The 26,407-nt window shown below is 43.1% G+C and overlaps 1 protein-coding gene across 1 annotated transcript in view; it reads left to right on the forward strand.

Moving 5' to 3' along the window:
* Nucleotides 1–362: 362 nt before the first annotated feature.
* MAN2A1 (mannosidase alpha class 2A member 1) overlaps nucleotides 363–26,407 on the forward strand; it is a 108,102-nt gene continuing 82,057 nt past the window's right edge. The window contains exons 1-3 of the mRNA XM_053292502.1: nucleotides 363–1,211; nucleotides 17,630–17,884; nucleotides 22,301–22,445. Of these exons, the coding sequence (XP_053148477.1) occupies nucleotides 1,077–1,211; nucleotides 17,630–17,884; nucleotides 22,301–22,445 (535 nt within the window). The 5' untranslated portion in view covers nucleotides 363–1,076. The remainder of the gene's footprint in view (nucleotides 1,212–17,629; nucleotides 17,885–22,300; nucleotides 22,446–26,407) is intronic.

Here is a 26,407-nt window from a genome sequence, read left to right on the forward strand (position 1 = left end):
GCGGACCCCGCCGAGTCGAGCCGTGCGGGACTTCTCTTCTTCCCGAGGAAACACGTAGAGAAGGACCGGACTTGCAGGCGCTGTAAAAGGGGGAAGGGATTCTCTGCGACAAGAGTCCTCAAAAAGACGCTGATGCAGGAGGCGCAGGCAGGCAGCAGCAGCAGCAGCCTCCCTACCCCGGTCTCCCAGGGCGGCGTCGGCGGTTGCAAGCCCTTTGCTAAGGAGGCGGGAACAACGACACAATCGCCAGGAGCCGCGTTGACAGCGGCGTTCTGGCAAGCCAGCGCACGGGGGAGTAACGGCAGCAGCAGCGGCGCTCACCAACTGCCCCACACCTCCTTCTCCCCACCGCCTCGCCGCTTCCCAAGGCAGCGGCGCTAGGTGGCTGGTGGTGGGCCAAGCCCCGCCTCGCCTCCCTGGTGCGTGTAGTGGGCGGAGCGCGTTCGGCTCAGGCGGCGGCAGCAGCAGCAGCCTTTGCTGCTGCACCAGCGGGCCGGGGCTCCTCCTCGCTGCTGAGCGCCGAATGTGAGAGCGCGGGCGGAGTCGTTCCGCCTCCTCCTCCTGCTGCCTCTGCCAGTCCCGCTCCTGCGGGCATCGGAAGGCAACGCAGCCAGCCCGGCGAGCAGATATCGGGATTTGGCGCCCGAGGGCTTTCCTTTCACTGGCCCCAGCGAGCGAGCGAGCTACCAACCTACCGTCTGCCCTTGCTTCCTCCGCGAAGCGAAAGTGGAGCCCGCTGGCTTCCCGGAAACTCTCGGGCGTTGGTTCAGCGGGCGGCGCTGTGGTCGTCGTTTGGGCTCGCCGTAGCGGATTTTCGGGCGCTGTGTCGCTCGGCTCTAGTGGGAGGAACTTGAGCGGAGTAACCCGCGGAGCAGGGGAGCTGGAAGGGTTGCCTCGTCCCGGCCCCGCTTGCAGCCGCCCGGGCCCGGGAGGGAACTTTCACCCTTCCAGCCGCGCTCCGGCCAGGCGGCGGGGCCGGGACTGCTCGCGAGCGCGACCAGAAGTTTAGTTGGAGCCGGCGAGGTGACCTGCGCCCCTTTCCCCCCCGCTCCTCCGTCTCCTTGCCCGACGCGGCGATGAAGCTGAGCCGGCAGTTCACGGTATTTGGCAGCGCGATCTTCTGCGTGGTGATCTTCTCGCTCTACTTGATGTTGGATCGGGGCCACCTGGACCACCCCAAGAACCACCGCCGAGAAGGCTCCTTCCCCCAGGTGAGCCGGAGCGGAGACGGGGGTGGGGGAGGGCAAGGCCGGACTTGAGGGTTGGGGCCAGGGGGCGCACTGTGTGGTCGTGCAATAAAACATCGCCGCGGAGGGCGGCCAAGCCGGGTGCTGGGAGGGAGGAACGAGGAAGAGCTTTGTCTTGGAAGTGTGAAACTATCGAAAGAGAGCTGCAGAAGCTGCTGCTGCTACAACTCCCGCCTTACTGGAATAAGTGAAATTGCCTGGGCTGGATGAGTCAAGCGGGGAGCCTATATCAGCAAGGAAGGGGGGAAGCTTGTTCATATTTGCTCCCCCTCTCATGCCTGGAGGTGGAACGCCGGCGAGGGTGTAGGGGGATTCCTTCCTTACTCGATCCACCCCGTCTTGATTGGGATGCACGTCGCGCTCTTGTCAATGGGACTTATATCAAAGGAAGTGTCCGTAGGATTGTAGCCTGCTTGGGAGAGGGAGAGAGAAGGCTGTAGCCCCGTTTGCCTCCCGACCGACTTTGGGATTTCAGCCGTAGCGCCCTAGTTTCTGTGTTGTAGATAAGCTTAGTTTGAGCCGGAGGCCGCTCCTGGAACCGGATTCGAATGTCACGCTCGGCTCAGCTCTAGAGTGTGTGATTTAGCAATAAAAAGTGCTCCATTTCTCGATTCCTCCTGTTATGTTGGGGTTTAGGGTACAAGGCTTGCCAGGCAAGGGTGTGTGTGTGAGACTTTGAGGAACTGGCTACTGTGGTCTAATGAGGCTAGGAATGTAGCCCAGTTGCTTCCTGGCGGCAATAGTTGTGTGCCAACTTTTTGTGTGTTCATTTGTGAAATTTCCACAAGTACCACAAGCCTTGTGCCAGGCTACCACAGCAACTCGTTTGGAACTTATTGCTGGAGTTTTCTTTCCTCCCCCTGTCTGAGTGGGAGAAACTTCCTTCCCAAGTCTTCAAATTAGTCTTTGCTGTCCCCAGAGTAAAACTCCTTTATCTTTCTTACACTTCTATATTCTGCCTTTTCTTCAAGGAGCTCAAAGCAGCTGTGCTTGGGGAATGCTCCATTCTGTTCTTCCAACAGTCCTATGAAGTAGCAACCTCCTATGAAGTAGGTTAATCTCTGTGTGAGTGACAGCACAAGGCCACCCAAGTCAAACCTAAGCTTCCCTGTTCAAGATCCAGCATTGTGACTACTATACCACGTCAGCATTCAGTTGTTTGTAACCAAGAAGTATGCATTGTGAAACCCAGTGGGCGTATTCTCCAAATTTCCCTCCTCCCCACTTGCTTCACGAATAGAAATGCTAGCTTGATCTGTATGTGACTAATCAGAACAGGAAATCTGACACTTTCTCATGTAATCTAGGGGGAAATGGCCCATATGAGGGAAGTGTCATACTGAATTTTCTAATTTTTCTTAGACATGTAAGCCTAGGCATGCTTGCTTCAGAGACAAGCTCTGTGGTGCAGGGAGGTGCGTGTTTGAATTAGATAAATAAGGCTTTATTATGTTATTTTTCAGTTTCACTTTGTTAGCATGTAGTATTACCAAGAGGTTATGAAAATACTAAATACTTGCTTTCATATGGAAAGAGAACTCTCTCATTTAAATTTATTTGTAAACTTTGGATTTTGGCCTGATGCTTGGAATGGTGTCAAATGCATAGAATGTTATGTAGCAAAATGTTTGTAAAATTTACTATGGGAGGGGAATCCTGCCCTTTCCCACAACTGCAATAAATATGAAATACACTAAATAAATATATAAATAAGTAAATAGAAATGCAATAAATAAATAAATTTTCCAGCTCCCAGGCTTTTAAATAAAGGATAGAATATGCTGGTGTCAAAATGCATGCTCTTGGTGCTTTAATAATTAAAAAAAATCACAAGTCTGTGAAATATTTGTGTGATAGAAATGGCAGACTTCTCAGTGTTCAGTGTGTTATAAAAAACCAACTTCTGAAAGTTTTACTGGCTAACAGAATGCAAATGTTAAGTTGCATAGGAAGAATGCCCATTTTATCTTTTTATAATATTATTTTTAAAAACTCAAGAAGATTAGTCTGATGTGGGGGAGGGAGTCATCTTGGTGTTTCTTTGCCCCGCCCCACCAAGGATTAGCCTGGTTAGCTGGGACTAAATCCACCTGAAAACAAACTTAAGTCGGGAGCTTCCACCACCTGTCGAGGAAGCAATGCGAAACTTTACTATTGGGCATAGGTGCTTCAATTAAAGGATCCTGTTGAGGTACCGAGTTGTACCTTTGCCAGCTTGTAACCTCTTAATTGGTTGGTTGTGTCCTCGAGTTGGTGTCAACTCTTGGTGACCACAGAGCCATGTGATTTTCTTAGGTAGAATACAGGAGTAGAATGTTACATGACCTTTGCCATGCTGCCCGATATAGGAATTCTTCATATTCTGGGAAACACACCAGCGGGGATTTGAACCAACAGCCTCCTGCTCTCTAGGCAGGTTACTTCCCCGCTGTGCCATTAGGAGTCTCCTTTTACCGAAGATATAACATACTTGCTTAGTAATTTGGCCAGCTGGGTAAAGGTGTTAATGTAGGGTGAGATAAGCACAGTTGCTTATCTCAGATCAGAACATGCAGGCTTACTTAACTAAAGTTATGTTCTTTTAAAAAAAGAACATAGCACTGTAGTCAGATAAAAGCAAAATATTGTTTTGAGACTAGTCCTTGCTTCTAGATGATGACAGGCCGTCTTGCTTGCTTGCTTGGTGACAGAAGATCTGTAACAAAAGTCAGTACTGCACTGTAGTTCTTAAGTTAGACATCCAGAATCTTTGTCTCCTTAGCAGAGGGATACAGCATAGAATTGCTTGCACCATGGCTGAAGTCTCCTGCATGGCATACTTACAGGAAGATTTGGCTGTGAACTAGCACCAGGGCACAGTGTCATTCGGGATGGTGGAACAATAGACCAGAGCAAGTTCCAGCTTGTCTTTCCAGGCAATACACATCTGTTTTTATCCTTTCTGTCTGGAGTGTCAGCTGACAGGCATATATAGCCTTGCCCCTTAGAAATAGGCAGGCTGGCCCAGACTCATCCACACTCAAGAGTTTATATTCAGCTCTGACAACTGAAAAGGAAAAGCATTCAGTGACCTGAAAATAGCTTCCTACATTGTTAGAATATGTACAAGTCATCATTGTTACCAAGACATGAGACAGAGACATGAAAATGACATGGGAGAACTCTATATCCAGGGTTCAGGAAATCTACTATTTATTGATTACACTTACATCCACTCTTCTTCTAGGGAGCCCAGAACAGTGTACGTGGTTATAGTTATCCTCACAACAACCCTACGAGGTATGTTAGGCTGAGAGATACATGAATGGCCCAGAGTCACCCATTGAGTTTCATGGCTGAATGGGGATTTGAACTCGGGTGTCCCCAGTCGTAGTAAAACACTCTAACCACTGCACCACACTGGCTCCATACTATACTATACCATACTAGTCTGTGACTCATCACCATCCTAGTCTGTGACGAGTGAAAGAAGTCCTGACAAGTAATGCACCAACATAGCTTGCGGAACCATCTAAGAAGTAAAATATTTTGGTTTGGCTGGTGAACTGAGCCAACACTTCTTGACCCCTGCCTATACCTACCATATAGCCTTACTGGTTGAGTGGTTCATATGAATAATTTTAACACCTGGAACAGACATAGTCGTCGTCTTCTCTCTTTTTTTGAGAACGTTGATGATGGCTAACACATGGAAAAAGCTCCAAAAACTGTCTTTACCATGGTTTGTTCTGTACTTCTGTACTTCTTCTGTACCTGAGTGCTTTCAGAGGAAGGAAAGGTGTGCTAACAATCCAGCAGCAACATCTTACTGTATTCAAACATAGTACCAAATGAGAAGAAGGGGAAAGTATGGCTTTAAAACAGTGTAGATTTAGTTCAGAGACACAAATGGCTTTAGTTCTTTTGTGGAGGTGGCACATTTTTGTGAGATACTAGCCCTCTTCCTTTAAAAAAAAAACCACAAACCCACAAAAACAACAACAATGCTGTATGTGCCTGCAGTGTTCCAGAGCATGCCTGGAAGTCCCACCCCTGGTGCTGATGCGCTGAGAAGGCTCACCCTTCCTGTGCTCTTCTCACTTATGGTGTTTGTCTGATGAGACAAAACACCCGCCCTCATGCTTATGGCATTTCTGTGATTGGCATCCTGGGGCACCAGGCTACTGTTCATGGAAATGCCCACCATCATGCTTATGGCATTTGCCTCTTCAGACAAACCCTATAAACAGAAGAAGTGTGGGCATGGTGAGTCAAAGTGGGACTTCCAAGTATGCTTACAATGCTGTACCGTCATCCCTCACCAACCACAGTTTTCCCAGTCACAGTTTTAAGTATCTGCGACTGGGAAATTGTGGCAGGTCTCACCAACTGTGACCTGAGTATCTGCAGTTTGGCAAGATTTGTGATTTTGGGGGCATCACCCTCACTCCTCTCGGTGATTTCAAGGGGTTCCAAGTGATTATTTTTGGTGCATTTTTTCTTTTTAGATCTTTTCACAACAATGATTTTCCCTAACCCCCTGTTTCCAATGATTCTCAATGGCTTGCCAACTGTGAGGTTTTCCCAGAACAGAACCCTCGCCCTCACAATATTTGAAAAGCTTTACAATATCTGTAAGAGCCAGCTGAAAAGTGTTCAGCTACTTTGTATATTTCTCGTATACATTTGCTATGCAAAGTAGATCATGTGACTTGGCAGAAAGGGGGAAACCTGTCCTAAACAGATTTAATGAAAATAGGAAAAAATACAGATGCTTCAATTTGGCTCATTCAATTATGGCCATTTTAATTAAAGATTTTCAGTATATTTACATGTGAATGAAACATGGATATTAGGATTGCAGAGGTAAATGTATTTGATTTGTTTAAAAATATTTCTTCCCCTCCTTTTAGTCTGTTAAAGGGACCCCCAAGGCAGCTAAAAACAAAGAGTAAAGCAATTCATACAATTAAAACAACCAGAAAGGTAAAATGAAAGGAGAAACAAAATATAGCTGGGCCATTAGAGGAACAATAAAACCATAATAAAAAGCCAACTAATCAATTAAAAACTGGATGGAGCAAGTGGGTTTTTGCCACTTGCCTGAAGGCCAACAAGGAGGGGCTTAAGTAATTGGTAGGCTTTAGTGTGCTTACATTTGTGTAGGTTGGACTCCTAGTATGTACTGTTAAAGGAACATAGTGCTCCTATTGCCATAGCTTTATGATTTGAATGAATTGGCCTTTTATTACTATATACTAGTTTTTCATTTGAGTAGCTGTTAAGGCCTTCCTAACTCTCAATCCACTGGAGAATGCAGATGTGAAAGGCAAAGATCTGGGGGACAACCTATTGTGTGAAAGATGGCATCTCTAAGGCTATGCAAATTGGCAAAATTCCAACAGTATTGCTGAGTTGCAGATGTTGTATCACTCTGTTCATAAAGTTGAGTATAGCAACAAACCATGGCTGTAATCCATAGAACTAGTTAAGCTGGAGAACCATGGCTATAAGCTGATTTGGTTCTTGTGCTTAGGGAATGCTTTTTTACTAAAAATATTGAAAGCTACATCTCATGGAAAGAAAATCGCATTCTTACTCATGAACATTCGGGTAGATATGTCAAAATAAACTATGATTACTTGGGACAAGACAACTTCTTAATAGTTACACAGCTGTAAGAACATTTAGTGTCGTCAATACTGTTCCGTTATAGGAATGTGCACATTTTCTCTTAGTGCCTGTTCACATATATTAGTACATTTTATGTTTAGAAAATCAGCCAATCTAAACAGAATGGCTCTTATTATTTAGCAGTATACATAACAATTTTTAATCTTCGGGATTTTCACATTCTTGTTGAATGAAACTGCTCCGTTTATCTTTTATGAAATAATGAGCAACCTAAATTCTAAGTGTGAAAGTGCCAGATAGGTTAAAAATGTATTCTTTTAATTTCACAAATGATTCCTGCTATATTCAATGTGATAAAGAGAAATTTTCTATTTTTGAAGTGACTATTGTATGAATGGAGGGTTGTAATAAAATTGCTGACTTGCATCTTATTAAAAGTTTAGGTTCATTCAAAAGTGTATTCAGAAAATCAGTCTCACTTAATTTCATATTAAGTTTTAAAGAAAGCTAGTTCATGAGCTTTACTGAGTGTTATTTATCGCTCAGTAATTGTAACAAGCTCACAGAACTATGTAGGGAGGGTCATATTCAAACAGAGCTAGGCATTTTCTCTCTCTCCAGTGTGTGCTTTAAGATCCCATTAACCTGAGTTTATCTTTTGAGCTGTTGACACAGACTTTGTTATTTCTGTTCCTTACTAAGTGATCCTGCAAGATTTGGCTTCCAGTCCCTAAGTAAGAGAGGCATTCTCTAATAAGTAACCTGTGTTGTTTTGGTTTTGAGAATTATAATTGACTCCTGCAGTATACTTGCCCACAAACTCCTTAGTAAACTTATAATTATTATTTTTTGCTAAGAACAGTGGCTTTCAGCTGCATTCTTTAGTGGATTTAATAAATGTGTGAGAGTATATTGCACTTCTGAGTAACTTTGCTCAGCAAAGAAAAACCCCTGGTGCATGCAGACATTTAGTATAGACTGTTCTTTGCCAAAGTTCACTAATCATATTTCTGGATACTTCAACTAGAAATTATGTTGTGAGAGTTGATCTGCATGTGACAGAAAAACTGAGCTGCTGCTGCATGGGTCAATTTTGCATCTTTTCTGTGTAGTTGAATGGCGTGTGGATATCTAAAAATATGCAGTAAAAACAGAAATTCTCCTTGAGCATTGCAGAAAAGGTGTAGTTGATCTGCTGTATCTTACGAGGGTTGAAAAATGCACTTTGGATCACATAGAAAAGTTGCAGTTGATCAATGATGATAACCTGTGAGGACCAAGCTTACGCTGTAATGTACAAAGTGGGCCTGAATTGTTACCCCCCCCACCCTAATACGTTCAGTTTTGCTTCAGGCAGAAGCTCAGTTGGAGTTAACACCAATAAAGAGAGAGAGAGAGAGAGAGAGATTAGTGTGGTTTGACTTAAAATCAACTTTCCCAATTTGAAATTTTACATATATAAGGATTGGTAGCTGAATTTGGCTATCTTCCTTTTCTCTCCCCATTTCTTCTTTCTCTTCTATTATATGGATTAAGCTGTAAGTCTTTGGGGTAGGTAGGTTTATATATGTGTGTGTGTGTGTGTGTGTGTGTGTGTGTGTGTGTGTGTACACAGTGCTTAGCAATTTTAGGTTCTATCCAGCCTGGATCATGAACCAGTAGTCCTGTTCAGGCACCATGGGGGTGGGAAGGGGTGTTGCATGAGAAGGGGAAAATACACCTTTTTTTGTCCCCCCCCCCACTTCCCAGAGGCCTTCTGCTTTACTATGTAGCATCAGAGGGTCAGGTTTTGGGGCTGGTTACCAGCCCTTGAACCTGTGCTTCTCACTGCTATACCTTTGCTGGAGGGGACCAGTGTTCCTTGTAACAGGGATTCCCAGATGTTGTTGACTGCAACTCCCACTACAGCTGAGGATATTGGGAGTTGTAGTCAACAACATCTGGGAATCCCTGTTAAAGGGAACACTGGCGGGAACTTAGAGAGTGTGAAAGATACAATGTGTCCTTTTCCCTTTCCTCCTCCTTGAAGTCCCTCTGGATAGTTCATGTAAGTGACTTGTTAAAAGCCTCATAGCTTCTGTTCTCCTCCCCACATGTCACTTGCTATAAGTTGTGATGGTCTTGAGCAGGCACATTCTATGTCTCACACCTGCGCTCTATATTCTGTTCTTTCAAGGGATGTGTTCCACACTCAGTCTTATTAGAAATATTTGTATTGCTTTTCAACAATAACAAAAAGTTTTCAAAGTTTTACATAAAAAAGAATGAGAAAATGGTTCCCTATCCCAAAAGGGCTCACTGTCTTTAAAAATAAAACCCATAACCATACATAAGGGACACCCCAGCAGCATCCACAAGGAGGGAAGTTGTGCTGGGATGAATGGGGGCAGTTGTTCTCCCCTTGCTTAAGTTAATACAAGAGAGCCCTCACTTTAAAAAGATGCCTCTTTGCCAAGTTAGCAGTGGTTGATAGACTTAAAGGCTGCCCAACTTCTGTTTCCTTCAGACCTCCTCCCCCTCTCCCAGTACTGAAGTGAGAGTTGCTTGTGACAGTAGAGAATCCAGGATTTTCCTGTAGCCGTGATTAGATGTCAGCAGTGTGTCTCCCTTCTCCGCAAACAAAAGGTAATAGCAAAGACAGTACTTCCACCTCTCCAGATACTATGATGAGCTGTGATATTTCCTTAACTCTCTCTGCCCGCAAAATCCCACAGATTCCTGGAAGTTCCCAGAGCCACTTAAAAAAAGAAAATATACTGACTTGTGCATACTTGGGGGATCCTGAAATGCTTCCATTTTCAAATGGGAGGAGAAACCTTTGCCAGTGCCCCCTTCCCTTTGCAGTCCCCTGTGCCTGCCAAAAATATGTCCCTGAGGGTTAGGGAACTGTCAGACATAATTTTGGCAGCCACAGGTTATTGCCAAAAGTGAAGAGGGACTGGCCCTGTGGAAATATGGGAATAGGCAATGTGGAAACGTTCTGCTCATGTAAATCTCAGTCTGGATGCTACCCGCTGAGTTGCAACTAAACAGAGCCTGCTTTTGGTCATGCAGCCCACATGCATTTCATAATTTTATCTGGTTAGAGATTAGATGATGATGATGATGATTATTATTATCATTATTACATTTATATCTCGCTCTTCCTCCAAGGAGCCCAGAGCGGTGTACTACATACTTGAGTTTCTCCTCACAACAACCCTGTGAAGTAGGTTAGGCTGAGAGAGAAGTGACTGGCCTAGATGGCTTTCTCTTGTCTTTTCTGGCACATGTGCAAGGATTTTAAGTAAGATTTTAAAGTAAAGATGTAAGTAAGCCCTTCTTTTGGTCCATGGTCTCAGAGAGGTCTGTAGTACTAGGGCCTGTGGAGGGGCTTTTTCTGTTGCTGCCCTTCACTTTGGAATTCCTCCCCCCCCCCAAGATTTGGTCTGCCTCCTCCCTTTCAGCCTTTAGGATCTTATTGAAGACATTTCATTTCCGCCAGGCATTCACTCTTTAAAAATCTCTCTTTTTAAAATTTTCAAATCTTGGATGCTGTTCTTGTCTGTACACTGCCCTGAGTCTGTGGATTGGGTGGTATTTTAAATCTCTAACTAACATTCACTTGAATGCAATCTTGTGTACAACTACTTGGAAGCAATTCACATTGAACAAAGTAACGCTTCTTATAGCCGGGGAAAACATGTAACGTGTAATTCTGGTGAACATTGAATCTTTCTTCTAATGTGGTATATTATTTATATTATATTTGGATTGTTAAAAGGTTTACTACAGAAAGAAAGCTTCCTTGGCCCTGTGAAAGTTGGTTAAACTTCATTTTGAATTGTGAATGCATGCAATTGTTTTTCTGTTCTGTGAATCAGTTCTGTGGCTTTGCAGAATGCTAAAGGTACTAGTATCCTAGATGCTTGCAACAAAGCATCTGGGAAAAATTGCACTGGGTTTACAAAATGTTAATTGACAATGATAAAAATCTGTTTTATCTTTTGAGTCATCTATTGTGTTCTTAACTTGTAGTAGTAAATGTTACAGAAGTGAAATAGACACTGTTCATTGCAGGCCTTGTTACATTTTCTTTGGTTCTAGGAGCCAGCCCCAAAATTTAGGATTCGGACAGTGGACACCTTGCAAAATTACCAAACTTAGTGACAGACATTGTGGAGGAGGAGGGCAAATTGTCTTCTCTGTATTCCCTTTACAATTAACATTCCTAGAATAGAAACAGGACTGCTTGGAACAAATACGTATTTTACTAAATAACTCTACCTCCTGAATATTTTAGTTTAGGTGCCATGGCTAAATATATAGGTCAAGCCCCGATTTATTGCCTTAAGTTGTTTTGTGTATTATTCACAAAAATGAAAATGCATAACCATGGACTGCTAAGATTAGGGCACTTAAACTAAGCTGTGCAGATTTTTAGCCACAGACATTTGGTTAAGATACCACCAGGGGGCATAGAGCGACACTGTGTTTTTCTAAAATTTAACTTTCTCAGTGCTGCCATAATATCCTTCAGCTTCACAGATGCCCCCAAAGTATGCTGTGAACTCCTTTGTACCCTCAAAATCTGTCAAATGAAATGAGTGATCCAATCAGTGTGTGCCTCATAAGCATGGTAACTGTAAATTCTGAATTGGCAGGCATTCATGAACATTTTTTTCATTTCATTTGAACAGACCAAAAAAAAGGTGTTGCAATTGTGTATTAACAGAAAATAAAAGTGTAAGTTTAAAATAATTTAAAAGAACAAACCACAGGATTACTGCAAAAATAACCAGCAAAAGGGCTGATGAGATGTGGAAACACTCCGAAAGAAATCTGTGTAGACTTGAGTGAACCAGCAAGATAGGTGGCTGTGTATTAAAGGTTTATAAAACAGTTTGTTTGTCCTAGAGTAGACAGAAGGACTCTGACCTGGTAAAGTTCATGATGTAAATGGAATTTGGTTTGTCCTTGGGAAAGTCACTATTTTTCAGCTTTTGCTTAATAGTAAAATGGGTTTTAAGTGACATTAAGAGCTATGAGAGTAATGCATTAGAAGTGGTATGTAAATTATGAGCCACCTAATGGTGCAGCATGGAAATGATTTGATTATCAAGCCAGAGGTTGCTGGTTTGAATCCCCGCTGGTATGTTTCTCAGACTACGGGAAACACCTATATTGGGCAGCAGCGATATAGGAAGATGCTGTAAGGCATCTCATACTGTGTGGGAGATGGCGATGGTATACTCCTCCTGTATTCTACGAAAGACAACCACAGGGCTCAGTGGTTGCCAGGAGTCAAAACCGACTCGATGGCACACTTTACTTTATGTAAATTATAGTGCAATAGCAGCTTGGTTCATCTGCTACATCAGTGTTTTGAAGACACATCACAAAATGCCATCTATGTATAAGCTGTATGCAAATTTAATGCATGTCTATGGTCAGTGGTAAAAAAAACTCAGTTAAAACATTAGTACAGTCTATACTATACTATAGTGCTACTTAGTAACTTGAGGTGTGCACCAAGGTAATTTGGGCACCTGGACCTCCCAGACGCGAGGCCACCCCTCTTACCACGAGGGATGGCTGTGGGCGGGGGGAGCGGAGCAGTCCTTCTCCCTTCTCCACCCCTCCCCCCGTGGCTGTGGGGACTAGGAGCGATGCTGGGCCCATCTGTTCAGGCCAGTGTCTTTAAGCAACTGTGAGGCGCGTCTGCGCAGTTTAGAGATTGTAGCAAGCCCGTGACTGAACAGATGGGCCCAGTGTGGCTCTTGGTCCCCACTGCCGCCAGGGGAAGGGGGGAGAAGGACTGTCACCTCCCCCGCAGACACCCCTCAGCCACGGTAAGAGTTCTTTTTTAAAAGTGGATCTTTGGGGTGGGTGCAGGGTGGCCATTTGAAGCCCATCCCCAGACCTTGGAGGACGGGACCGTCCCCAAGGTCCGGAGGTTAGCGGGCCTCTGAGAAACTGATGTGGTAGCTCTCGTTCTTAAGTGCAGCAGAGGTCTGTGAGCGCATGAACACCTGCTGAGTAACCTACTGGACAGCCATGTGAATCACAAAAATGTGAAAACGAGAGCAATGTATAGTAGTTGAGCTGGAATAAATGTACTTTCATGCCTTTCCATCTCATGTCTAAGCATTACAGCCATGCCAGTATGTGCAAAAAAGCTACTGGGCCATCAAAAAAAAAAAATGTAGCGGCCTCTGTGTAAATTGCAGCCAGACTGGTATGATGGGCAGACCTGTGTATTGGATTGCTTGGCAGTAGGATTGGCATGCTGCTTAATTGATTCATCACGTATTTTCAACGGACCACCTATTTGACTGTGGTCAAATATTGTGAGGGGTGACATCATGAGGTAGCATCTTGGGCAGCTGCTGAAGGCCCAGTGTCCCGAGGAATGCCCTTTGCTGATACTTGGCCAGGCTGCGTGGGGAAAACTAGGCCAGTTGGCAGCTGGGTGGGCCCCTCTCCCCTTTTGGTGGTATGGTGTGTTTTTATTTTGCCTTCTGCAGCAGAAGCAGAAACATTGTTTTAGCCAGCAGGTGCCTCTGCCCTGCAACTCTCCCCCCCACACCACACGCTGCCCTGACATGCAGTAGGTGGCCATGTGGAGCATTATGGGGGGAGGGAGGGATTAAGGTTCAAAGTACTCACCCGCTAGAACAGGGTTGGGGAACCTTGGTCCTCCAGCTGTTGTTGAACTACAACTCCCATCATCCGCAGGCACACTGTGGCTGGGGAAGGTGGGAGTTGTAGTTCAAAAACAGTTGGAGGGCCAACGTTCCCTACCCCTGAGCTAGAACAACACTTCCTACTTTTGCTACTGAGGCAAAAAAGAAAAGGGAGCGGGGGACTCACTGTGCTGCCAAGGCAAAGAGAGGCAGGCTCCACCAAAGTAGGGGGTATAAATTGGAGGCCTCCTGCCAAGGCCCCTCCAAACTTGGACCTGGCCCTGAATATTGTCAAATACTCCATGAAGGCAAGAATGCCACTGGGTAGGTTCCGGTTATCTCCTTTTGTCTCATTATGGTGCCATTTGTTAGCAAGAGTGAGGACTGTTTGCTGCCTGTCCTTGCAACAGGCTGATGAATTTGATGCAGATGGAGGTGAAAAAACTGTTGAAGCTGATGATGCTTGAAGAACTGGCCTGCTGCCTACTTAGCACACCTGACTTTAGAAACTGAGATTTTGTTTTTTTAATTGTAGCTGTTACTTGAAAATTAAAACAGAAATAAAGCATTTTCAAAACATTACGGCTATTCACACGACTGGGAGGCAGGGCGGGCAGGTGGGGGGATGTGTGCACAAAACTCACACACACACACACACACACACACACACACACACACACACACCCGACGGTCCTGTAACATTGGTGGGAGCACGGATCTGCAACACACACCATCCCGGCACCGGGCTTAAAAGTGGAGTTAGGTGGGTGGTCGGTGCTGGGATCTGTGTGGATCCTGGCGCCGCACACAAGGAGCCTAACCCTAGTCTGGGTTAGGCTGCTCATGAGAATAGCCTTCATGTGTAGTCATAGGCTTATCCTGTAGTCATAGGCTCTCATTTTAAGTGCTACTCATTTGGTTCAGAACATGTCCCATAGAAAATGGGTGTAGGGGGAGAGAAGCTTCCCTAGCATTTTGTCTGAGCAAATACCACATCTTCAGACTATCCCTAATTTAGGGAATTTGATCTAGCATTAGATGTTCGAGCACCTTTTGGGAGCAAGGACTTTAAGAAAGAATTGAGAGCACACGTGGGTGCCACTTGCATGGGCAGGATGGTGTTGCATGCACGGACACCAGGTTCATGCTGATGCCGCTCAGAGGTACTTGGGAGGCACACCAGCAGGAAGCTGCATGGGGCAGTGGAGAGCAGGTAAGTAAGCAGAGAGCTTAAAGTCCCCACTCCCAAAGGTGCCCGAACTGTGGTTTGTGCACATCCCTATCTAGCATACCTATTTCTCAGGCATTAGGAATGCAACCCTTATCAATCTCAGCATCACGGGTTTCAAAAATTCATATCACTTATTTCCCTTACCTTACTGGGACCTTCACTGCCCTTGGGCTTAATCCTAATTAATTTCTTCATTAAGAATTAACCAAAGACAAGGCTCAACTTTAGCTGTTCTGAAATGGCAACTTGCTTGATTAGCAGGGGCTGGACATAAAAAGAACCAGGATTTAGGGATTAGGAGCAGGCTGCAGAATTCTATGCATCCTGTCCTCTAGTATACAAATTTGCTCTGCCCTACTGTGCTCCAATGCAACTGTAGTTGTGACTGTTGCTAGGCCTGACATTTAAAAGAAACAGGAAATAGCCACGTGCAGTGCTTGAACAGAGATAAATGGGGCAGGAGGAATTGGTTCACAAGAGGAGAGTCATGTGATCCTGTAGCCTGATCATTGAACCCTGACTCAGATAATGCTGCTTCCTTCTACATTGCTAGCTTGCTGTTCAGTAGCATCCCCTCCCCCTTCTGCATTTCCAGTTTTTTGTTAAGCAGCAACCAGTTTGTACTGCAAACAGTAGAAGCTTAAACATATGAAATTGTGTCTGGAGTCATACCATTGTCCTGCCAGCTCATTGTTATCTACTCTGGCATCTGGTTCTCCCAGGTTTTATGCTTGTAGCTTTCCCAACCCTGCTGGCTGAAATCCTTGTTAACTGGAAGTGCGCAGGGCGTGAACTGGGAACCTTCCCATGTGCCCTACTGCTGACCTGTGCCACCACCACTGTTAACTGCTAAAGTACCTAACCAATGGCAAGTTCATACATTGTTTTTATAAAATGTGAGACTACTTCTAGTCTTTGGACTCTGGGATAAAGCACACCTCTCTCCCTCTCTGTGTGTAGATAACAGCAAAACTGGGAGATCCTGCTACTGCTAGAATTCAAGACCTTTCTAGTCCTGAATATTGAGTCTCTCTAGCCTTGGGGCAGAGTTGTGGTGATGAGTGTGTGTAAATGCACCATTAGGAAATCGGTAATAATGGTAGACCATCCTTACCCCAGAGCCCATTATCCTCTAAGGATGAATAGGCAAATGACTATGGTCACAACCAGATAAATACTTGTGTGAGCAGGAGAGAAAGATGCATATGTTTAAACACTCTTATAATCTGAATTTGATTGGTCTCTGTTTTATGCGACTAGCGATCAACTAGAAACCTGCAGCCATGCAGTTGGCCAGCAGATTCATATAGGTAAACAAAATCCAGCCCTTAGTGCTGCTTGTCCCTGGGAGTGGCAATAGAAGCATCCTGGAGACCTAGCTAGCAATCCTGTGCCCCTTCATTTGCTGCCCTACACTCCTCCAAACCTGCCTTGTCTGTCCATTTTCTTCTTGCCAGCAATGCACAGCTACTCATTCATGAATCCTGTGTGACAGACTTTGCTCCTGTCCTTTCCCCTCTACTATCAGTTACTTTCTCAGCTGGCTTCCTGCTGTGCCTCCCCCTTTGGTCAGCTCCTTTTGCATTCTCCCTTCCGCACCAAGCATATAGCCCCTTTGACCTTATGAGTTCAAAGTTTTGCCAGGCTGACAACCGTTATGAAAACTGAAACTGATGTCTCTCCCCCTAAACCTGCCCCCCACTCCCTGCTCAATTACTTGTCAAGGAGTACCATTTAAGTCTATGTAAAGTACACTGTTTGGAAGTGGTTATCAAATGGGAAGAGGGGCATAAATGAAGAGAATCCACACTGGTAAATGCAATAATAATTGTTCACAAGATTGCAAAGCATTGGGAGGTGGGGATTCGAGTTTCGTTTCACTGACTTCATTGCACATATAATGTCACATGCAGCTGTTGTGCATTGGGGTAACCATATTCTGTACCATAATCACTTTAGTGAGTAAAGTAATATGGATAAAAATTGGAGTGTTGCACTTCTCAAAGTCTTAAAAATGCTTTTTAGTGCCTGGAATGTGCAGTATACTTAAAACAAAAACCCTACCTTGAAAGTATCAGCACTAGCTTGATACCTTGTAGGATACTCACATTCAATCAGGAGATAAATATACATCTGCTGTGAAGAAAACACATCGTGTATCTAAATCCCACTTGGCTGAAGTTATTCTTTTGTTCTCACTTTACTTTTTCCAGATGTATTGACTTGCCCCATAAATTTATTGAATGAAAAATGTATCTAGATTGCAGTTCTGTGGATTAGAAGGCAAAATTTGAAGCAAGTTCTATGAAAGTCCATTAATACCTTGGTTTGAGGAACTAAGTTTTCATTTCAAAATGTATTATATTTCATAATGTAATTATATTAATAAACAAGATGATGCCATAGCTTAGGACCTCTGTAGTAGGTTATCCCAATTATAGAGTTTTGAATAGGGTCTGCCTTAATAGTAATGCTTGTAATTGAAAACATGACTATTGGTAGACTTTGAAAGATAAAATTACTTTCTAATTTGTTTCGCATCAGATTTGTGCAGAGTGATTTCTTACTGTTTTATTTATTTATTTTGGCTAAGCAAGTGAACTAGATGAGTTCATTTTAATGAGTTCATTTTCATTTCAGAACTAAATGGTCCTGAATTCGTTTTCATCTTTTTCTGGGGAAATGTCCTTGTAGCAGTTTGAAGATACTGCCTGTTTTTGTGGTTTTTTTGGATGATCAAGGCTTATTCAGTAAAATGGCAAGGTCTTCCCTTTTGAAATATATTGCTTCAGGTGAAGGGAGGAGAATGGTATTCGTATTTCTATTTGGTGTAGCCCACATATTTGAAAGACTAATGTCGTGCATCTCAACAGGGTCAACTTTCAATACTGCAAGAGAAAATAGACCACTTGGAGCGCTTACTTGCGGAGAACAATGAAATTATTTCAAATATCAGAGATTCGGTCATCAATCTGAGTGAATCTGTCAAAGATGGACAGCGTACTCCGGAAGCCATAAACTTCAGTCAAGGAAATTTCTCGGAGCCTCTTGCCACTTCATATATCTCAGTGGATCCTGAAGACTGCCACTTCGCTTCCAAAACTGGAAGTCCAGCTTCAGATGTACAGGTAAGAACTTGTGACTGTTCATGACTCCTTAGTTTTTCGTGAGTCCTTTGTCAAAGAGGCACCCTTTAAAAGTGGCAATTTTCTTTATTTAGCAGGGGGAGAATGACTGGGCCTATCCATTCCTAGCACAGCATCCCTCCAGTGGCTGTTGCTGGTGTCTATCTTATGTTTCTTTTTTAGATTGTGAGCCCTTTGGGGGACAGGGAGCCATTTTATGTATTTATATCCACTTGAATCACTTTGGGAACTTCTGTGGAAAGGTGGTATATAAATATTCATCATTGTGATCATGAAGAAATACGGAACTAAGCACTGTTTAAAGAGTAGTCAAGATTAACACAAACCACTTAAACTGGTTGACTTCTGTATTCATTCAAGCAACTTAATAAAAATGACATAGTTGGAAGTAAGTTCCGATGACCATGGAACTTTCAGGAAAAGGTGGTCAAACAATGTTTGGTTTGAGTTTTCTGCAACCTGGGACAGGAATGTGTCTAACTTTTGCAAGATTCCAAGTTGAGAATAGTTCTAGCCCTACCTCTGTTGGCAGCATTCATGCACCCCAGCAGCCACCATCTCACTTACTTTGGGATAGGAGTTGCCTACAGTATCACTATCCACCTCTTCCAGCTTCTGCTTGGTAGACCTTTTACCAGGGGGCCACAGAGGGATTTCTTTCTCTTTGCCCCAAGGACTCCCCCCCCCCCCAAATATGCCTGATTCTGGGGCATTTTCATTCTCTGTCCAGGCCAAGTCTAGGGTGGTCTCCATTGCTGCTGCTGCTACTACTACTATGAATATTTATATACCAGTTTTCAATAAAAGTTCTCAAAATGCTCTTCATTGAAAAATAACTGAAGATGCCTCCCTGTACCCAAAGGGCTCGCAATCTAAAAAGAAATGTCAGGTAGACACCAGCAACAGCCATAGGTGGGATGCTGTGCTGGGGCTGGATAGGGGCTGCTGCTCCTGTTGAAGGCTCGTCTTGTCCTCTACTACCATGGGGCTGCCTTGGTTCCCTCTCAGTCACAGTGCTGCTGAGAATGGCAACAGCTTCTTCCTCTGTTGCTACCTGCATATCGGGCCCCACCCTCTTAGAATCCTCCATGGTGCAAGAAACTTCACCTTGTGGGCACCATAGCCACTGTTGCTCTCTTCAAAGTACAGGCTGCCCATTAAGTTTGAGCCCTGAGGCTTCCCTGCACTCCTTTAAAGATGGCCCTTGATTGAGGTATACTTTGGTGTGTTTCCTTTGTTTTAAAGAAAGACTTCTGCAGTTTTCCCCATTTTCCATAAGTATGCACAGCTGGTTGGCATTGTTGGCTCCTCTAATAAATTAGAAGTCACATTTGGTTACAAAATGTGGTATGATAGGGTTACAACATTATTTACAGCGAGTTTTGTACTTCGGAATGGCTGTTTGCATGTGAATATAATTTTTTTGCCAGTGTTGTAAAACATAGATTTTTTTAAAAATGCAGATTGCATTAACAATGAATGTAAATTTACTTATCTATAACAATGTTTATATATGTTTGTTTAAAATGTTGAATTGGAGATCGAGATTCAGACAATTACCTACGCCGCTGCTTACATACAGAATGACGGTAGATGCCTTGACCTATAAGAGAAGGCTTTTTCTTTATTTAGAAGATATATTTTCCACACTTAGGTCATCAAGGCAGCTTATAAGCATATTGCAACAGTTTACTTTCAATCCTTGACAATTTCTTGTTCGTTCTCATCAAGGTTGGGGAGGGAGAAGAGAGCCTGGGATTCCTCTCTCCAGTCCTTAAAAATTATTCCCTCCACCACCGCCACCGTGCCCTTGTATTGCTATTCATACTAAATGAATATGTTCTTGTTGGATGTTCTTTGAAAATTCTACCAGGCATACCTTTGTGGCACACCAGCCTTGTCCTGCTCTTTCTAATGAGAATACCTCTGTATTTCAGCAACACATAACATCTTGCAAAATGTGAGGTATTTAAACAGCCAGTTTGCCTGCTCATGCAGTATTTTAACAGGGATTTTACCACGGTGGGGGAGGAAGTTAGAGATCCTGTGTCCACATGGGTTGTACATTTTTTCTCTCTGTAGTGGATGAAACCGAACATGGTCTGTTGAAGCCCAAGGCCTGCTACCAACTCTGCATTATAGGATTTCAGAACAAAGGCATGAATTAGCAAAGTTTTCATTCAGACAAGGATTTTTTTTTAAGCTAAAGCAATTTAAACAAACTATTTGAAACCATATGTCTAAGACTCTAATAGGCTTTTAAAAAACCATTTTTAGTGCCACAGATTTAGAAGTGCAGTGACAATAACGTGTGAGCAGTGATGTATATAACTTCCCTGCTAACAGGGCAAAGAGGCACCTTTCAGAGTGGTGAATCTCTTTATACCCAGCACGGGGAGAGCAATTGGCCCTGTTCAACCCCAGCACAGCATCCCTCCAGTGGCTGCTACTGATTCCTGCCTTGTATCTCTTTTTAGACGGTGAGCCCTTTGGGGTCAGGGAACCACCTTCTTCTTCTCTCTTATATATTAGATTTCTATGTAAACCATTTAGAGAACTTTTTAGTTGAAAAGCGGTAAATAATGTGTTGCAGTACTGGTAGGAAGCAGGGGTTTTTTTGGCAACGGCTAGTCTGTCAGCATTTCTAGGAACTAGTTAAATAATTGAAATTCTCTTGTATGTAGCAAAATTCTATGACTATTAAGGATGGACCTTTAGTTGGGACTACAATTAATTGCTGTGTGGACCTGTTGGAATTATTTCAATTTACTGTATTCATGCTTGAATAATTTTATACATACTTCTAAAATAAACTGAATATTTGAAGATGTAAGCATAATCTTCATTTGTGGATGACACCATTATTATTTTAATAAATGACACATTCTTGCAGTGCTTTAAGACAAGCTTATAGAAATGATTTATTCCAAGTAAAACAATAATTATCTGAATATCCAAACTCAGACTAGTTGAAGATCGAGTTTGATTTCTCTGTTGTGAATTTAGTGTGGTGTTCAATGGCTCTGCAATGCCCTTGGGTTCACAGAATAAATACATACATGATGGTAAGAGTGGATTAAGTGATAGGAGTAGTTGCATAAAAACTATATGCATACAATCAGCAACAGTTGAATATCATGTCTTGCATGCCAAGGTTTTTGTTGAATTAATCTCAACAAATATTAGGATTGGATTTAATGTTGCCCTTTGGGGAAGGGCCACACCTCAGTAGTATGGGGTTTTTGTGTTTGTGGTGTTATGTGTGTTTATTGGATATTTGCATGTTGTGTTGTGAGCCATCTAGATAACAATTTGTTATGGGGTGTCTAACAAATTTGTTATGGGGTGTCTAACAAAGGATGAGGAGTAGTAGTTGTAGTAGAGCACCTCCTTTGTATGCAGAAGGTGTACAATCCCTGGCATCCCCTGGTAGGAAAGGAGAGATTCCTCCTTGATATCCCGGAGAGCTGATGTTGGTCAGTAGACAATATTGTCCTAATTGGATGGTCCAATTAGTTGTTACCTGTTATAAGGCAGTTTCCTTTGTTCTGCATGTAGAAGGTATATTTGCTCACAAAAAGGATGCTTCATACCTCATGCTAGAATATTGTGAGCAAAATGAAACTAAATCCAAAGATGTCCTCCCTCTTGTATAAGTGTTTCCACAAGCAAAATCATGAGAACAATAGTGCTTAACTGTTATAATACTGCATGAATTATTTTGTCAGTGTTTGCAAAACAATTCTAGCTGCTATTTTGCTTTTGCTAGTGGTTCTTTGCATCCAACCCATTGGGCTGTTTTTTTGCAGTCAACCCATTAGGTGACCCAACAAACCATTTTTGGATCATGAATTGAATCTGAAGTTTCTTCCTCTCATCTCCTCACCTTGTACTCTTCCAGAGAATCCTGATTTGGATAAATCACAGCTCCATGTATTATCTAGACCTGAGAACTGAGGTTTAATTATGGTTTAGAAACTAGGATGTGAAACTGGAATCTAATCCACATTTCATATCTTGTTTTCTAAACCACAGTTAGATCATAGCTCCTGGGTCTGGAGCTGTGGTTTGAACAAAGTAGGATGTTTGCATCATAGCTGTATCCTGGATCTGAGAGGCAGATGGGAGGACGGAGTGTCTGGAATCATTAGGCTTTGGATCACTTCTGCAATATAACAAACCATGGTCTTTTGGGTCATCAGAACTGGCATATTATGTTCATGTAAATATTCTTTGAAAGAAGTACAAAGACAGATTCTGTGTGAGGCATTTGCTGGATGCTTGTCGCTTACATTTCTAGAACGATATTAGTGACCACAGCCATGCTTTTAAAACACAGAATACTATGCTTTGTCCATATTGTCAGCTAATGTCATCTATTTTCTTTGTCCATTGTAGATGCTAGAAGTCTATGACCTTCTTCCTTTTGATAATCCAGATGGCGGAGTTTGGAAACAAGGGTTTGACATCACATATGATGAAAATGAGTGGAATAATGAACCCCTTCAAGTTTTTGTTGTGCCTCACTCACATAATGATCCAGGTAAGAGTTTCTAAGGGATTTGAATTGTTTTTCTTTGCAATTGCACCTGTCTCCTCTGACCTGTAAAAACGTGGCTGTAATATTTTCACATTTAAATGTAACTAAATATAATGTATGTTTGGCTGGAGCTGTCCTGTTTCTGGTTCTGCTAACATTACTTTTCTCTTTCATGGTCTCTATATGTCACTTGCATGGGAAATGTGCCTGCACAGAGCCTAGTTAGAACACTTACAAAGCTATACCTTTACAAGTTTTAGTGGTAGCTCTGCCCCCTGCAGCCCCTTGTATAGTGTTTCCCGCCCAGAACCTCCTCAGTCTTTTGCCAACCACCTCAGCATGTCTCTCATTAGACTTATTCCAGCATTCTAACTTGCTGCAGCATATCTAAATAAATAAATTGTGAGAATTCCACTTCCTCTACACTTTGGTTTTTATCCTGCTTATTCTTTCCATCTTTTCTTCATTATATCTTTCTTTCATCTTTGGTGTTTTTATTTGTGACAGTTCCCTTTCCCCTTGAACATTGAGGCTCTACACACAATCTGTGTGTAGAGCCTGGGAGGATTCTGTGGGGAGAGCAGTCTTAGCCTGCTTGCCCTGCAGATGAGCAGCTGCTTGTTGCTGAGCAGCTGGATTGGCCGCCCACACTACCAGCTCTGTCACGGAGCCAGTAGGGGCTGGAGGGATCAGGGGCCACCTGGTCCCCAGAAGTCCCAGGATTCCCTGCGCAAGTGCGCGGGGCATTCTGGGGAGACCTCCAACACTGGGAGGCTCATTTTAGCCTCCTGGTGGGGGTTTCCACAAAAGTCATGGTGGCGTGGAGCTGTCACGTGGTGACTCACAATCGGGAAAACAAGGTTAGCAGAGCGCTCGCTCTGCTAATCCCATTTAAGGGGAGGGGCTGCTTTGGCGGGCCAACTCCTCTATGGGGTATCTGAGTTGAAGGTTTTTGACAGAAGGGTACACATTTTTTTTCTAAAGGTTGGGAACCCATATCATAATCTGTGAAATGCTCCAGATAATCCAACCTTGTTTTGGGCTTAGTGGGATTAAGAAAGGAGGAGACTGGCAGTAGCACGAAGAATCATCTTATTCCATTGTCTCGTTCAGTAGACCAAAAACACAGCCTGTCATGAATTTGTGCTTTGTAGTACATTTTTGAGGAAACAATATAAAATGGCTCCTCGTTCTTCTGGCGGACTTAAATGAAGCTGTCCAAGATAGGACAGCATGGAGTGCAGTGATCCATAGAGTGACTGAGAGTCAGACACGACTGAACAGATAGAGAGTTCTTTGAAAACTCAGAAGGTGGTTCTCATGTAGCAGCAGTGCCGAGGAACAGCCCTCTATTCCTCCTAATCTTTTTACCACTACCACCAAGTGGACTTGTGGTATGGCTCGGCCAACTACAACAGCCCTTCCCTTTATCAAATATTACAAAACAAACAAACCTCAGTAGTGTGGAAAGGCTTATACATGTGAGGTGGAGACAAATCAACAAGCTTCTAATTTTTTTAACAAGCAATTTTACTTTTAAAAATTGGTTCAATAAAAACATTACTTTTGCAGCAAAAAATACAAATCAAAACAGTTATTAGTGGAGCAGGTCAGGGGAAAATAAAGACTGGAAAAACACAATCACTACTGGCTCTATACTGGTTGGTGCCTATTCAGAGTCCTCTGTGCCTTCTTTTCAGCTTCTGGCTTGCTGGGTAGTCTCTTGTAATTACAGCACAGGTCTGGGGCTCAATCCAGCCTAGCTCATCCTTCCTAGCTAGGCTTCTCTTCTTGCTGGCTGCTCACTCTCTGCTTTCCTGGACTCCCTCTATCAGTCTTCCAGACTCTCTTCCTTCTTCTGCAACCTCCAACAGTCTCTTTCCAGCAGTCTGCTTCTTTTGCAAACTCCAGGGCTGACTTGCTCCAGCAGACTTTTTTGACTTCTCCATCCTCCCTCTCAAAACACTCCCAATATATACAGTTTCTCTGGCCCATCAATTCCTCAGCCCAGCCAATTAGAACAAACATACATTCCCTCCATTTTTAAAAAACTGTTTCCCTCTATAAATCAACTGTCAAACTACAGAAAAACAACTTTGAACTTTTGACCCTGCCAGCCTTCTCCATGCACAGGGATTTGAATCATACAGAATCCTATTTACAATAATTCAGTTTTGGGAATATAATTCATAAAACAAGGGCTATTTACAAAAATAATTTGGGAATATTAACAACAATACAGCGGCTTATTTACAGAAACTTAAGACGTCTAGGCCTTCTTCCTCCACAAGCAGCAACATCTTCAATGTTGTATTGAAGCAATGCTATATGAAAGGAAGAAAAAAGAGTGGTTTTCTCAGTAAGCATCTATATATTATAGCCTATGCAACATTGTGCTAATAGACTCTTCCTTCCATCGTCATAAGATATCATCAAGCTACGGACCTATCTACAGCAGAAACTCAAGACTGCAGTGTGTGAACATGTCTGGACACTGCATTTTAAATGAAAGGTGGACTTTTGCATATTTTATAGGTCATTTTGTTTCATTTAAATTGAATTTAAATTTAAATAGCACAAGGCATATTTGGCAAGCATGTACGTGCCGCCCTGAGGATTGAGAGGCTCTGAAATTCACAAGCCAGCCTGAATATTTCTCAGCCTAAAGTACTTCAAAGCAATTTTATACTAAAGAGAACAAGGCCAGCAATCTTGTTTAATGGCCAAATAGATCGAGAAATTTTGAGAGCTGAAAGTTGGCACGGGGAAATGCTAAACAGGATTTTTAACTGAAGAAAGGTTCTGGTATTAGAGTAAAACCATATATCTTCCTGGAAACTGAGTTCTAGTTCTAGAGTTTTGGCAACTATCTACTTTGTCTTCTGAGAAGTCTTGCAAAGACTCTGCTTGTTTCATGCTACAGATTTGGCAACCCCCTTTCCCTGCATTTTCTTTGAATTACCTCTACAAAGGTAGGGTTCATTGTTTTCACATTTTGCATGCTGCAAATCTAATGTGTACTTTTTCTGTGTGATTTAATGTATATAGATGTATGCACATACCAGTTCATAAGTGGAACTATAAATGGCATGTACCAGTTCATAAGTGGAGCAATAGTGAAACTGTTATTTTCAGTTTGAAACTACTTGGATAGTGGGCTGCTGCTGAAAGCTCTGTAGAAAGCCACCTGGTTGGTTCTTCAGTGCCCCAAGCTCAGGTTGTAGAAGACACAAGGCATAAGTGAAACCATTTATTCCACATTAGCAACACACCTGCATTAAATTTCTATCGTATGCTAACGCTACATACGAATAGGCCAGTGCTAGTGGTAATGCATCATGAAATTAAGCATACCATAATAAACTTGGGGAGCAGGGTACATCAGGCAATGCACTGACTCTTATGGTTGTCTAAGCATTAGGGCTGTGCAAAGCTTTTGCAGCCTTTGTGGCACAATGAGCAATTTTAACATAACTTCTTACAACTGCACCTCTACCTTGAGTAATTGCCAACATATGGGCATCCATTGATCTCTGAGCACAAAGACTACAATCCAGAAAACGGCGGCTGACATTCCGCAAAGTGTTATGCTGGTGTTAGGGACCTGCCGGGGCTGCTGCACACTGTAAAAGGCAGCTCCAGTGGTGTTGCACACTGACTTAAACAGTATCCACAAAGTTGTGTGGTACTACTTCAGTTCTTGAGCCCATGCAATTCTTCCTCCCTTTCCCCATATCTCTCCTGCTCACACATCAGTGGAATAGTGGTTTGTTATGCCACAGCTTTCTGTCTCATCTGAGCCTAGAGTTTAACTGTGGTTTACAAACCATGATTAAACCAGCATGTGAAACCAGAGTTGAACCTTTGCTTCATGTCCTAGTTTAATAGTGGTTCTGAATCACAATTAAACAGCTCCAAGTTCAGATGAACCACAGAGCTACGATTTAAGAAACCATGATTCTCCC

This window comes from Hemicordylus capensis, chromosome 2, assembly GCF_027244095.1.
Source record: "Hemicordylus capensis ecotype Gifberg chromosome 2, rHemCap1.1.pri, whole genome shotgun sequence".
NCBI lineage: Eukaryota > Metazoa > Chordata > Lepidosauria > Squamata > Cordylidae > Hemicordylus > Hemicordylus capensis.